This window comes from Ailuropoda melanoleuca, unplaced genomic scaffold (genome assembly GCF_002007445.2).
Source record: "Ailuropoda melanoleuca isolate Jingjing unplaced genomic scaffold, ASM200744v2 unplaced-scaffold1934, whole genome shotgun sequence".
NCBI classification, from domain to species: domain Eukaryota; kingdom Metazoa; phylum Chordata; class Mammalia; order Carnivora; family Ursidae; genus Ailuropoda; species Ailuropoda melanoleuca.
The window spans coordinates 1-15,208 of record NW_023188659.1 but is presented as its reverse complement, the minus strand read 5'-3'; the positions used below and the strand labels follow the sequence as shown (position 1 = coordinate 15,208).

Sequence of the window (15,208 nt, the reverse complement as noted above, 5' to 3'; positions counted from 1 at the left end):
GCAAATTATCCTATGGAATAATGAGAAACTGAGAATCAAAATTAGACATCTCCATGCCTGTCAAACAAACATCATTGATTATATTTTGTATTCAAAAGACAATCATGAAGCGGTGGACTACACAAAAAGCAAGATTGTGTTATGTTATGTTATATATATATATATAGAGAGAGAGAGAGAGAGAGAGAGCACATTCTTGAGAGTGTTATCACTTATACATTCAGAAAGTAAGTCCCTGTGGAACAGAGGAGTGCGTTGTCAGTGGATGGTATCATATCAAATTTATAGACCATTTACAGCAGTGTTATTTAATATCATTCCTTTTACTGAGAAAAATTATAAAAATAGACTAAAAACTGCCCTAAATGCATCAGAGAGCCAATACAAAATCACTTTTGTGAGGGTAATATCCAAGAGTAAGTGAGAGCCCACCGATGTTTTCAAGGACAAAAAACATGATGTTCTCATGGCAAAGACAGAGATAAAGACAAGATACACACCACGGGGGCCCTGACAACAACAACAACAACCAAATAAGCCTGCTTGTAAGGGTAACTCAAGTAGAATTATTACCAGGGTTGAGCCAATGGGATTTTCTGGGGGACTTTAAGCCTTCAGCTTGGTTCAAGTGCATTGTGTCCCAGTCATGAAACCAGGAACAAGACAGAAGCAAACTGAAATATCAGGTGACCCTGAAATATCTCTTAACATAAATGTTTCAGTTAGTTGTCTAAATGAGGGGACTGGTGACCTGGAAAAATGTATAGCTCAACCCCACACCAGCAGGGGGCTCAGGTGGGCTTCTCCTGGGGGCTCAGGGTCTGGGCCAGGAAGACCAGGAAAATCTATCACTGACCTTTGCTCACTTGGAAAAGCAGGGTCCTCACTGTGGGTGACTTTCCTGCACCTGTTCCCCACCGGGGCCACAAGAGCTCTCAGCTCAGATTCACACATGCCTCATATTTTGTCCTTCACTGCATCACAGAGTAAATTGTCTAGACCTGATTTTCATGGAAAGATAGATGGACAGGACCATCACATAACAAAAATACATTTGCTTTATGAACTCAAGCTGTAATGGTCCCTGGGCAAAGGATAGGACACACAGGGCGAGGGACTGTCTCCATGCCAGCAAATAGGCCTCAGCAAGCAGAGCTCTGGGGCTTCTCCACCATGGCCTGGATTCTTCTCTTTACCTCCTCACTGAGTAAATAGAGAGTTTCCTTTAGGGGAAAGTGAACAGATAGGGGGGTGATGAAGGCATTGGCTCTGCTTTCTGCTCCTGCTATCTGGGTACAGGTGGTTGTCATTGATTCTTTCTGCAACCGTCTGACCTGCCTTCCAGGGTCCTAGGTCAGATGTGGCTCCTTCTGCCCTCCACAGTGTTTAGTGTTTATAGAAAAAAAGTGGTTTATAATATATATTAAAATAGAGGGTGTGTTGCATTCTAGCAAATCAATGGAGGGAACACAACCCAAAAGAAGAATATCTGGTGTGAAAATTAGAGGAAGATCTCATTATGAACATAGCTAATAGTTGCACAAATGACTCAAAATATGAGCCACTAGAATCCATGTTATTGGGGAGTCTGGGTGGCGGTTAAGTGTCTGCCTTCGACTCAAGTAATGATCTTGGGGTTCTGGGATCAAGCTCCGCATGGGGATCCCTGCTCAGTGGGGAACTTACTTCCCCCTCTCTCTCTGCACCTCCCTCCACCACTTGTGCACTCTTGCTCTCTCTCTGTCAAATACATAAAATCTTTTAAAAAAGAATCCATTTTATCTTAGGAATAATTGACCTTGAGCATCAGGGAGAATTTGGAATAAGACTGGGTTGTGTGAGGAATATGCAATGTGGGGGATCAGATATGATGTGGCATGGACCCTGGATCAGATGCCCAAACAGGGTAGAGCTCCTGAGTTCCCAGTGCTGGTTCCCTGACCCTCTCTGGAAGAAAGCAGTGGAGTCACTAGACATACTGCAGGGGACACACACATCTCTAGAGTGACCTGGTCAGCCTGCATCAGCATCCCCTCAGAGATACAAGCCCCGCCCAGAGGAAGCTCCTGCCTGACTCATGCTGGACCACACAGGACACACAGGGGGTGCTCTTCTTTCTACTTCCTGCATGTGAGGGGCTCCTGGGATCCTGGCCCTTCTCCCATGTCCAGCCTATCAACCCCACCGTTCTGCTCTGCCTGCAGATCCCACCCAGACCTGCCCCATAGGGAAGTGAATAGGACCCTGGTGCCTGGGGAATGCCTGAGAAAATATGTCCAGGGGGGCACACTCAGGGACCCTTGCTGCTAGTTATGAACTCCATGTGCTGTTGATGAAATATTCTAAAAGTGCCTGAGCCCTTTATCTGCCATCCTTTCAGTTGGTATTTCATTCTGATCTTTTTTGTTTATTCCAATATTTTATAGTGACTTACGTAAACTGGTATCGTTTGTGTTTTCAACATTCCAATTCATTCTCTTGAGTGTGCTGTGGCACAATGCATGCTGGGAGACACAGTGGGGGACAATATGTGACCAGTGTATATAGGTTTGTAATTCGGCCTCGAAACTGTATGACCTGAGCATTATAGTCCCTGACTACAATGGGTAACAGAGAAATATCAAGAGACACAGTATAGCATAACAATATATATTCTGTTTGGTCCCCCTGTCATTAAATGAGGTTGTGCAATACTTGACATTATACTTGGGTGGTTTCTACTATTTCTGTTTTAAAATACACCACCTACATTAAAAATTTCTAAACAATTCTGAAACTTAAATTACCAGTTATTTCATATCCACAATGTTATTAATCTTATAGGAAAGTTACAGCCATGTACAACGCAGACCCAGGAATAATTTATGCTCAGTAGATTTAGTTCAAGAAATGAGGTATTGCTTTGTTTAACTCAGGCTTGCCAGCACTTAGATTGAAATTGTTCGTGGCTTTCAGTGACACCTTCCCACAATGAAAAATTCAGGCCCAGAAGGCTTCACTAGAGAATTTTATCAAGCATTAGGGAGGAATTAATGAAAATATTACAGAGGTACTGAGGAAGTAGGACGAACGTTGAATATATGTCATACATCTAGTTTTTTCTCTGATATATGACCAGATAAAAATTCAAAATAAAAAAATTAAGAATCAGTATGCTTCATAGACATAGAGACCAAAATAAAACAAAATATCTGCAAATGTAATCTAACAATGTATCAAAAGGGCTTCTGGGTGGCTCAGTTGGATAAGCCTCTGACTCTAGGTTTTGGCTCAGGTCGTGATCTCATTGATCGTGAGATTGTGCCCCATGTCGGGCTTCACATGACATTCTGGTTGAGGATTCTCTCCCTCTGCCCCACCTCTCTCTCTCAAAATAAATAAACAAATCTTAAAAAAGATCCCAATGCATCAAAGGTGGTCATTTTGGAAACTTCGAGGTTGTGAACCATTTGAAAGTAAGTCATTATAATTCACTCTATAAGAGAATAAATTAAAAATATAACCATCTCCATAAATGCACCTATATTCACCCAAAATCATTCTTTTAGAGGCATACAGATCAAGAAGCAGAAATAAACTATATTATTCTTAGGTGATATGATCATTTATGTAGAAAATAGAAAAGAATTGACATGAAAAGAAAAAATATCAAAACTAATAAACAATTGCAACACAGTTTCAGAATGGACACTTAATAGAGAAAAAAATGAAGTGCTTACACGTTAACTAGCATTGAGCCAGCGGAGTGTGAAATATACACAATTTATTGTAGCACCGAAAAAGGGGACATTCTTAGGTAGAAATAAACATAATATGTGCAAGATCTATATGAGGAAAATAACACAATTCCAATGAATGAAATGAAAGTAAAACTAAATAAATGGAGAGATATTCTATATTCATTGGTGAGAAAGCTCATTACTTTCAAGATGTCAGTTCTTCCCAATTGGATGTGCAGATTCAATGCAATCCTTAAATCACAGCAAAATATTTTGAAAATACTGAAGAATTGATTCTAAAGTTTATGCAGAGAAGGAAAAGATACAAATTAGCAGCATAATATTTCAGGGGAAGAACAAAGTTAGAAGACTGACAATTGAACTTGGAGACCTATTATAAAGCTACAGTAGTGAAGATCAGTAGGAGACCAATAGAGAACTATAGATCACAATGTGTTATACTTTGTGTCTACCCTGCTTTCAACAGATGCACAATGTGGCCAGAATGTGGGCGTCTACCATGATCTCCAGGGGAAACCCATCTCCTTCTGAGAGAACCTGGTGTGGAGAACATGGGAAGGAATGAGTTCAGGGAGTCCAAGGACAAAGGAAGGATGGGGCTGTTGCAGGGGACAAGGGGCAGAACAGCAAGATGGCTGGAGGAGTGGGCAGGCCAGAGCAGGAAGGACCCTTAGGGGTGGGAAAGGCTTGGGTATTGAACAAACAGCTGTGAGGAGTCACTGAAGGGGTTGGAGCCATGTGGGGACCTGTCTGAGCTGAAAGAGAAGGAACTCTTTTAATGAATTGAGGAGAGGGATTCTGAGAGAAGTGATGAATCTTGGTCATAGACCTTTGACTTTAAGTCCCCGTGAGCCTAGAGATTTGGTGACCATTTGCACATATAGCTGATTTGGTTTTGGGGACCAGTGAGGACATGATTTCTGCACCCCCTTTACCAGGCATGTGGAAAAAACATTAAAACATCACATTCATCTTCCTACAAAAGGAAAGCAATGGGTAGGAAACTGCAAGTGGAAAATAAATTAAGCTACAATATAAACAGTTTGTGAGGCAACAAAGACAGAATCCTGACAAGAATTTGAAAGTAGAAATATTCAGAAACCAAGAATTCAGGAGATATATCTCACTTCCTAACTTAAAGAGATATGTCTAATATTAACCAGTAAGTGTTCAGTCAAACGCAGCTGGTAGCTTTTTAGAAATCGCTCATTCGTATCTGATCGGGATCAAACTTTAAGAGCATCACATGGCCTTTGAAATGTATGCTCAATTGATGTCTTGGCAATATGTCACTGAGCTGACTTCCTGGGAAATGTCATCTCTACCATTCCCAAAATATCTCCCACAAGATGCTCAAACCAACTCCAATGACCACTGATCAGTGATGTTTGAAAAGATTCAGTCAGCTTTTGCAGTAACTTCTGTGAGGAGGGTGAACACTAATTGATTATTTGTGTATATTTCTGCCCTTTCCATAGCGAGGTGTCCCTTAAGAGAGTGAGAAACCGGAGTAATCACGTACAGTGTATACGAACCATGGTATCTAGAGATAAGACATGTTAATGAGAATAGACAAGGACCTGGTGAGTTGCTGAAAGCCACTGGGCTCTCAGGGCTTTGGTCCTTGTTGAGATTGGTGCGTTGTGACCAGAAGGGGACGCTGTGGGACTGCTCTGTGCTCCCTACACAGCTGCTCAGTGAGGACCCATCACTCAAGAGAGTCTGGGCCTGTGTGCTGTGCCCTGTGCTCCCTGAGAGGGACTCAGCAGCTGTGTCCTCTCAGCCCTGGCAGAGTCCACTGAGCAGGGTCCTGTGTGTGGTCTCAGCAGATGCTTCCTCCCAGGGCTCTCCCCAAGGCTGAAGCCAACCCCCATCATCCAAGCGGTGTGGTGTGAGCTGAGCTCCAGCACCAAGGCTCACAGAAGGGATGGGAGGTCACAGGATGGAGCCCATTTGCAGGGAAAGTCCCTCCAGTAGCAGAGTGTGGAGGGGAAAGGGAGGCCTAGGGCAGCCAAGCCATTTGTGAGGAGCAGGGTCTGGGTCAAGAGGCCGGGACTCCTGTCTTTATGCTCCTCTATCAGGGTACATGTAGGGTCATGACTTGGGTAGAGGGTCTCCGTTCTCAGGCTCCATCAGTCCCTCGGGCTCAGATATTGAGAAGTGTTACTCTGGCTCCTGCCCATCATCCATGAGGATCTGTGTTTGTAGGTCCATGTCCCAGCCTGTGCTGACCCAGCCGCCCTCCCTCTCTGCAACTCTGGGATCATTGACCAGTCTCACCTGCACCCTGAGCAGTGGCTTCCGTGTTGGCAGCTATGACATATACTCATTCCAGAACCAGCCAGAGATCCCTCCCCAGTATCTGATGGGGATCTACTCAGATTTAGATAAGCACCAGGGCTTCGGGGTCCCCAGCTGCATCCATGGCTCCAAAGATGCCTTGGCCAATACAGGCTTTCTACTCATCTCCAGGCTTCAGGCTGAGGATGAGACTGACCATTACTGTGATACACATGGTGGTGGGAGCAGCTACCATTCCTCACAGTGTATCATATCACAAGGAAGTGAGACCTGGAATCAGAGACCTTGTCTCTGAGCCTCATTTATTGAGAAGCTTCTGTGCAGGCTCCTGTAGGGGAGATAGTCCCCTGTGGAGAGACCTGTCCTTGAGGAGGGAGGAGTGACACACAGACTATGCTGTTGCCTGAGCCAGCACAGGTGTCCCAGGAGCTCACCCAGGTGAGGAGATAGAGCCCAACTGCACACGCACCAGGCACTGGGATAAATGAAAAAGAATAAACACTTTGAAAGGGATAACCTCAGTCTTTCCCTTCTGCTGTGTCTCCTTTACTATTCACAGAGTATGTTCTGCTTATCACAGTCCTGGTCTTAAATTGTATGTTTAGAGTCCATAAGTTAACAGGCACCCTGGTCACAGACACAATCTTCTCTTTCTCTGAACCAGCTACAAATAGTCACATCTTCTTCAGACACACTGACATCATCCTCCCTCCACAATCACCCTGTTCTTCTCTGTTCCCACCTCCCCCAGGTCTTCAGTCTCTCTCTGCTTCTTCAGGTCTGAACAGTCTCCACATTGGGATTTCAGAGAAAAATGACAATGTTCTTGCTGTCACTTCCAGTCTCCAGGGTCTTCCTCTAGGGAGGAGAAGTTGCAGAAATTGCACCAGCATGAAATTCCTTCATCATCTACTTCCTGCTCTCATACCCAGAGTATAATTTCCACTTCCCACCAGCCTCGGTCGATCTCTGTAATATGACAATAATATTATTGTATTTCCAACAAATGAATGTTCATTCAGTCTTTGACAGTTGCCACATAGAAGCTGTTCATGTGTTCAATTTCTCATCCTCAGAATGACCGAGGAACCACAGAAGGTCAGCGTTGACATAGTTGACACAGGAGACAGTGGCTTCATACTTTAACATATATTACTGTTTTTCTTGTGGCTGAGAATATTTGTTTCTAAAACCATCAAGGCACTAACTCAGCCACACATTTTTCCCCCATCAGTGAAGTCCCAGTCATTAGCCCCTTTCCAAGATGCCTTCTGATGGGTGCCCCAAGGAGACACCATGGGAACATGGGGCACAATGAGGAATGGCTGTGATGTGAGGGGGCAGGAAAAAGAGTTTGCATGGTCACCCACTATCCTGTGCTTCCTACAACCTGAAGATCCAAAAGCTGTGAGATTTGTGACCGCATGGATGAAAATGGACAGATGACTTCCATACAAGTCCCAACCTTATGACTCTGAGGCTGTGTTACCAGAGTCCATCTCACCAAATTCCTCTTCCTTGTGTAGAATTACTCCTCATGCGAGGGCAGTGGCCTGCCAGACATGGGCCTTCTTTAGCTTCAAGACCTAACACCCAGGAAATTCTTACAGGGAGCCTGCTCTGGGGATGGGTTTGCATGGAGATCAAACCTCAGGGGGTGGGAAAACATAAGAGGGATAGAGGGACACTTGCCCTCATGCTTGGCCTCTGAAGGAAAGCTACAGTGATAGTATATGGAGAAATGACTCATTCTGTGTGTGTGTGTTTGTGTGTGTGTGTGTGTGTGTGTGTGTGTGACTTCTCTCTCCTTTCTTCTGTCTCATAGCGTCCTTGAGTCCACAGTTTCCAGGCTCTCTCTCCCTCCAAAGTCAGGGTCAACCTGGGCTCACCCAGCCACCCTCAGCTTTACAGTCTCCAAGAGGCAGAATCCCTATCAGCATGTACCACCAGCGACACTGAGTGTAACAAGGTTCCTGTCAGCAGGAGAGCCATGACATGCCCTGAACACCTGCTGTCCTGGGATGAGGCTGGTGCTCAGGAGTCATGGAGGGAATCTCTGTCACTGTGGGCAGCTCAGCTCTGGACGATCTCTGGGCTCTAGTGTGTGCCTGAGCCTGGTCAGTACATTGATTCTGGGGAAGTAGCCTTGGTGATGGCGACAGGAGACACATCCTCCCAGGCTCTCGATCCTGGATGACACTCCCTTAGTCACCTGGTGACACCTCCAGTTGGCTGGACTTCTGCTAGAAAGTCTGTCCCATGCCAGGGCCACAGGAATGTGATATCAGGGACACAAGACCCTTTATCTCCACGTCTCCAGTAGTCACCTGTGGGACCTTTAACAGAATCCTCTGGTCCAGGTGGCCTTGGGGAATAACAAATCCTTGCTCTGCTCATGGGTGGTGGAAGGAGCACTTGCTCAATCTGGACATGCTGGACAGGAGATACAGGGTCAAGAGCTGTGCGCACAACAGAGGGTGGTCTGACGTCAAACCTCTCTGTCCTGGAAGCTCTGAATGGGTGTGGGAATTCCATCACTGAGATGGCTCTGTGGTTCATAGGAACAAGCTCCTTATGGCGTTTCACTTTGTAGCATATCCGGCTTCCTAGCTGTAGCTCCAGATCCAGGGCACAAAATTTATGATCAATAAATAGTGATTTTTATAAAATTTACAGATTTCTCTTTTCAACGAAGAACAGAAAGTGTCCTTTCCCTATTGTTGTTGCGCCCATGGTTTTAGTCCAATTTCTACGCTTATTCCCTCCGCAGAAAGTACATATGTGGAAAAAGGACACTCGTGATTGCACCTGCATCATCACAGGACTTTATCCTTTAGCTTCAATAAATATTATTGAGGAGGACTTTGCATAAAATAACACAAATCCATTTTAAATGCACATTGGGCTCAGTGGTGATGAATACATAACCACTGTCACTGGATCCAGTCAGAGCGTCTGCAGTTGTTACTCCTTTTCTCCTCGAATGTCTGTCAGGATTGCCCTTTGTGTTCTGAGGTCAGTGCCATACAGAGCCCCACGTGCCAGGGCTCCTGCAGACTTGTGTCTGTGCTGGGAGGACAGATCCTCGGAGAGAATCTCTGCCCACACAGTGTGGAGAACTGTGGTTTCAAGCAGGTGGAAACAGTGACAGATAACCAAGATTTACAGCATGTTTACCTCTAGGAAGGCCCACAAGTGCTTCTACCCACAACCTGCAGAGAAGCATTCCCTGTCTCCTCAGAGCTGTCGGAACCTCAGAGCAAGGGCAGATCGGCAAACCAGGGAGGAGTCACATAAGAAGAAATGCACAGTGTCCTTCACAGAAGGGGCATGTGTCCATGCGGAACCATCAGTGCTCTGGATTTGGTTCTGATCTAAAAGGAGTTTGTGTAGAGATGCCACCTTGGTCCTGACCCCTGAACAGCCAAGATCGCTGTGGAAAGACTCTTCTGAGGAGTCTGAGTAGAGCATAAAGTCTGCACTGAGGTGATGGGAGGGCACATAAGGGGAGAGCTGCCTGTTCTCAAGCAGGAAACAGTGGACAGTGATGTGAGTATGTAGCCTCTATCTCTGATGGGCTCAGGTCACCATGTCACACAAAGCTGTGTCTGGTACTTGCCACTAAGGGGTGCTGGGGGCCATTTCTGAGGAGTCAGTGGTGATCAGAGCTGGGACCTGACACCTGTGCCCTCTGCACAGGGCTTGCAGCTCTGACCTACCCACCCCCTGCTCCCACACAGCGCCCCCCCTGCCAATCCCCTGACATCCTCAGGCAGAGGGACCTGACCCAGGGCCAGGGAGGGGTCAGAGATCTGGGGTCTCATTTGCATAGACAGGCCCTCCCTCTCTCAGAGGATCAAGAGGGGAATGGAGAGATGAGGGGAGGCTCTGCTCAGCTGTGGGGCACAGAAGTCAGGACCAGGGATGACCTGCACCATGTCCTGGTCCCCTCTCCTCCTCACCCTCCTCGTTCACTGCACAGGTGACTTGATGCATAAACAAGTAAAGGGACCCTGGGAGGACATGGGGTTCTGCATCCTCCTCTGCACACCCCAGCATCACTCTCTCTGTGTTTCCCCCACTTACAGGTTCCTTGGCCCAGTCTGAGCTGACTCAGCCACCCTCCGTGACTGGGTCCCTGGTCGAGAGGGTCACCATCTCCTGCACTGGAAGCAGCACCAACATTGGACGTGGTTATGTGAGCTGTTTCCAACAGGTCCCAGGAACCTACCCCAGAACCATCATATATAGTAGTAACTACCGACCATCGGGGATCCCGGATCGATTTTCTGGCTCCAAGTCTGGCAGCTCAACCACCCTGACCATCACTGGGCTCCAGGCTGAGGATGAGGCAGAATATTACTGTGCATCGTGGGATGACAATCTCAGTGCTCACACAGTGCTCCAGGCCTGAGGGGAAGTAAGACAAAAATCCACTCACTCATCTGTAGAGGGGGACACACGCCAACAGTTCCTGCTCAGCTTAGTCTGTGATGCTCCTTATTCTTCTGCTGACTCCTTGTGCCCGGGTCCACCAGGGGCACCACCGAGGAGTGAGGATCTCCTGTCACTTCTGTCCTCAGAGTCACTCAGAGCACCTCATTCCTTGACAAAGAGTTTACATGTGAACAGAAATTTCTTGTTTCATCATCTGAGGTATTTTATTTCTAGGCTGGATCATACTAATTTTTTCCTTCTCATTTTAAATATATCAAAACAATTTTATTTTCTCTCTGAACATATTATGAGACCTCATCAATCCCCATGTGGTGCTTGAAGAATAATTCAGTCCTGTGGCTTTATTATTCTCAACTTGGTTATAAGCAGTGCTGATGCCTAGTTTTCCTGATTCTTCGAGAAATAGATGCTCACTTAGAAATGTAAAAGTATTTAACAAATCCCCAAACTTTTGTCTGCAGAAAAAACCTGCACGTGAATGTTTATACCAGTTTCAGTCCTAATTACTAAAAACAGAACGTGAGCAGAAATCCGTTCACAGATATTTACTCCAGTTTTATATCTAATCAATGAAACATGGAACCAAAATCAGATGCCAGCAAATAGGCAGCACATTTATGAAATGGGACAGAATACATAGTGTGGTTAAAGTTACATCACATATGGGAAGCAGCGACCACTCTGGAGAGAGGGCAAACATCTGCAANAACTTGGTTATAAGCGGTGCTGCTGCCTAGTTTTCCTGATTCTTTGAGAAATAGATGCTCACTTAGAAATGTAAAAGTATTTTTAAAATCCCCAACATTTTGTCCGCAGAAAAAATCTTCACGTGAATGTCTATACCAGTTTCAGTCCTAATTACTAAAAATTGAAATTGAGCAGAAATCCGTTCACAGATATTTACTCCAGGTTTATATCTAATCAATGAAACATGGAACCAAACTCAGATGCCAGCAAATAGGCAGGACATTTATGAAATGGGACAGAATACATAGTGTGGTTAAAGTTACATCACATATGGGAAGCAGCGACCACTCTGGAGAGAGTGCAAACATCTGCAGTTTCTGGGAGAATAAAAGAGACAACAGGGTTGATCATGTGAACAAAGGAAAATGTTTCTGAGCAACAGAATGATTCGATAAGATGCTGTCACGGCACTGAAATGACACTATGACACTGTCAGAGTCACTGAACACAGTGCAGCCACATGGNAGCCACATGACAGAACCCAAAGGGTGCAGATACAACTCGTTTGAGAGGTTTGGGGCCCTGAATGGCATGCGGACTGTGACAAACCCACATACCTACCTCACAGACATGTGAGCTGAGCTCAGCACAGGGCTCGGGGATGCTACTGAGCTGAGTGATGGTGAAAATGAACGGAGCCTGTCAGTGTAAAGTCACAAGAGACTGCGCGTGAGCTCTGTGCTCTAGTAGGTAAGCTCATGTCCTGTGTGGAATGGGCGGATTATGTTAACGGGGCTCCACTGCATCCTGGAATCGAACAATCAAGTCAGTGGTTTGGTGGTGGTGGAGCCAGATTTCTCACGTTAGGAATGGGAGTTCACAGACATAACCAGGGAAGGAGGCTTGAGTGAAGCGTGTGGTCATGGGTTAGAGCTGGAGCTGGCAGCTTGGAATCGTGTGTCGTTTGATGGAGACAGATAATCACCTGTGGAAACAGTCACCATTCTGTGCATGTTCCCAGATTAGTTGGCTCATGTAGAAGTCCTCGGCCTGTCAGCTGAGCGGGAGAACAAGCGGAGATGCCCAGTAGCCATGAGGTGCACTGTCCCAAATACTGTCTCTAATACCATTCTGCCAGAGGACACGCGGGCTTCTTTGGAGAAATCTTAATCCCCAGACCAGGAACTCCACAGAATGAGTGTGGAGCACCTTCTTGTGTCAGAAAGTGAAGAATTTTTCAAAACAAACCCAAGCACATCAGCGTGTGCTCACACACACAAATACACTGACAGGGTGTGTCAAGGGGCTCATCAGCCAACTTAAAATGGTTCCATTGGGTAAAACTGGAAAGATGTGAGCAAGCAAATATATGTAATAGTATCAGGTTATAACTCAAAGTCTAAAATAGCTCTTCATTGTCCATATTATTCACTGCTTGAACAAAGGAATAAATGGAGGAAAAAGAGACACATTCCAGCAGAGAGATTTCAAGCAACAGGTGCAAACACTTAGCATGAAGGGTGTCAGGCATGATCCCCAATCATGAAGTGTGGGCAAAGCCACCCAAACAAGAAGGGTCTGAGAAAGTGTCACAGTGAGAGAAGCTTAAGGAAGCGTCACAACTACACGCCACAGAGAATTATGAACTGGATCTTAGAACAGCATAGGGACATTAGGTTAAAACTAAGACAATCTGAATAAACCATGGCTGTTAATTGTTATGGGCATCAATTCATGTGAAGAAAGTTCTAAAAAAAATTCTTTNAAAAAAATCTTGTATTTCAGAATGTGATCTTATATGGACATGGGGTTGCTGCAGATGTAGTCAGCTAAGGTGAGCCGTCTTATGTGTCATGGATTTTTTTTCTCTCTCTTTGGTTTTTCTCTGACTCTTTGGTTGAAATGATGCTGAAACACATCACAGTATTTTAGAGTACAGAGCCTAGGAATCCAACCTTCATTGTCAAAGAAGGCCCTCATATTATAGAATAAAAATCGAGAAAATTCTGTTGTTTTATTACTGTGGATCAATGGAGGCATTTACCAAATGAACACGATGAAGCCTCAATCTGGGTGGGATGCCTTGTTCTGGGATCCCCTTGATGTAGGAGTGGAGAAAGAAGTTCTAAGAAGAGGGAGGTCCCTTATACAGTTTAAGGATTTATTTCCATCCTCATACCGAGAATAGCTACAAAACCTGACTAATAAAAGAGAAAATGAATCCTAAGTATATCACAGTGACACAAGAAATACTGAATTCCCAGGTTAACCATAAAGGGAAAATGAGAATCTCGAGAGGGAAATGTGAGCAATGACACATTTTTGTTGAAAGTATTTTAGTCTCATGACCAATGCAGACATCAAATACCTGGGCCTGTGCCCTGCGGGTTATGGGAAGTTTCAGGAGACTACTAATACAGCAACACCAACATTAGTCTCACTGTAAGGATGTAGACTTTTATCAGGTGTGAACCAGCAGTGAACTCTGGGAACATTAGGCCCCTGAGTGAGTGTATCCTTACAACATTCTCTCTCTATGCCTTTCCCAGAAACAGCCCTTACAATTTCTGCAAAGCAGATTCACTGTCCCTGCTCAGTGACACAGCTGCCCTGATGCATAGCTGGGTCATCCAGCTTTGTCTAGAAAGTCCTGTAATTACATATGCACACATTTCTATCTCCCATGGAACAGGGCTCCTCCTGAGTGATGAATTACTGTAAATGAGCACAATGATTGGAAACATAGTACAGGTCTCCCCGTATTTGGAAAGTTCTCTTTACACCACTTACCTTTTTGAAATATTTACATCCTTAGCTGCCTTTGCTATGAAAAGAAATCTGAAGAGGATTTTCAGTTTCACCCAAACATAAGCGCTGACATAGCCCCGAGCATTAGTTGTGCAGGAGCCTCTAGAGGACAGTGCAGAGCCCAGCAGCATGAGGGGTGCCTTCCAGCACCTTCACTGAGAACTACACACAGCAGCTCAACAACAGGCCACCAGAGCTATGACCAGTGTTTGTTACCATATGTGCTTTATCTCCATTTATGTTGAACATCTGACAGCAAATTGTGTCCNATTGTGTCTTTTGGGATTAGAGAAGCCTAAGAAAAGTTAGTTACCCTTTGAGTCCGGAAACATGCAAAGATTATCATATCAATTAATGTTACATATTTCTTTGCCTCATGCCATCGGTGCTGCCTACGGTTTGTTGGGGATGATGTACTTTCAGAGAGCAAGGGAAACATGCACTAAGACTTGGTCCATGGATGTGTGTGTCCACAGGGATGTGGTGAACTGCAGAAATCAGCATGGCTTTCAGGGCTTTGGGACACAGGGACTGCTGTGCCCATGACCAAGAGGGGTCACTGTGGGACTGCCCTGTGGTCCCTACTTGGCTGCTCTGTGATGAACTTTCACTGAGGGGAACTTGGCCTGGGGATTTGGGTCTGTGCTCCCTGAAGGGGACTCAGCAGCTGTGTCCTCTCAGCTCTGGCAGAGTCCCCTGAGCAGGGACCTGTGTGTGGTCTCAGCAGATGCTTCCTTCCAGGGCTCTCCCCATGGCTGAAGCAACCCCCATCCTCCTCTGTGTGTGGTGTGAGCTGAGCTCCAGCACCAGGTCTTGGGGAGGGGCTGGGCAGTCACTGGATGGAGACCATTTGCACGGACAGCCCCTCTTGGGACAGAGGGTGGAGAAGAAAAGGAGGCCTGGGGCATCCCAGCTCAGCCCACTGTGGGGACCAGGGCCTGTGTCACCGTGGCCTGTACTCCTGTCCACCTCATGCCCCTCTCCTATTGTACAGGTAGGGACAGACCTCGGAGAAACAGGCAGCTCTGTTGTCAGCGTCTGAAGTCAGCATCTTGATAAATTTCTCCCTGTTTCTTGTCCCATTAACCACACTGTGTTGGCAGGTTCCCTGTCCCAGCCTGTGCTGACCCAGCCACCCTCCCTCTCTCTGCATCTCTGGGATCATCCGCCAGACTCACCTGCACCTTCAGCACTGGGTTCAGTGTGGGCAGCTA

General features: G+C 45.8%; 1 gene segment (V, D, J or C); it reads left to right on the top strand.

Moving 5' to 3' along the window:
• Window positions 1-9,916: 9,916 nt before the first annotated feature.
• LOC117797938 lies at window positions 9,917-10,455 on the top strand. The segment is given in 2 exon segments: window positions 9,917-10,023; window positions 10,130-10,455. Coding segments are annotated over 2 exon segments (384 nt in total).
• Window positions 10,456-15,208: the final 4,753 nt, after the last annotated feature.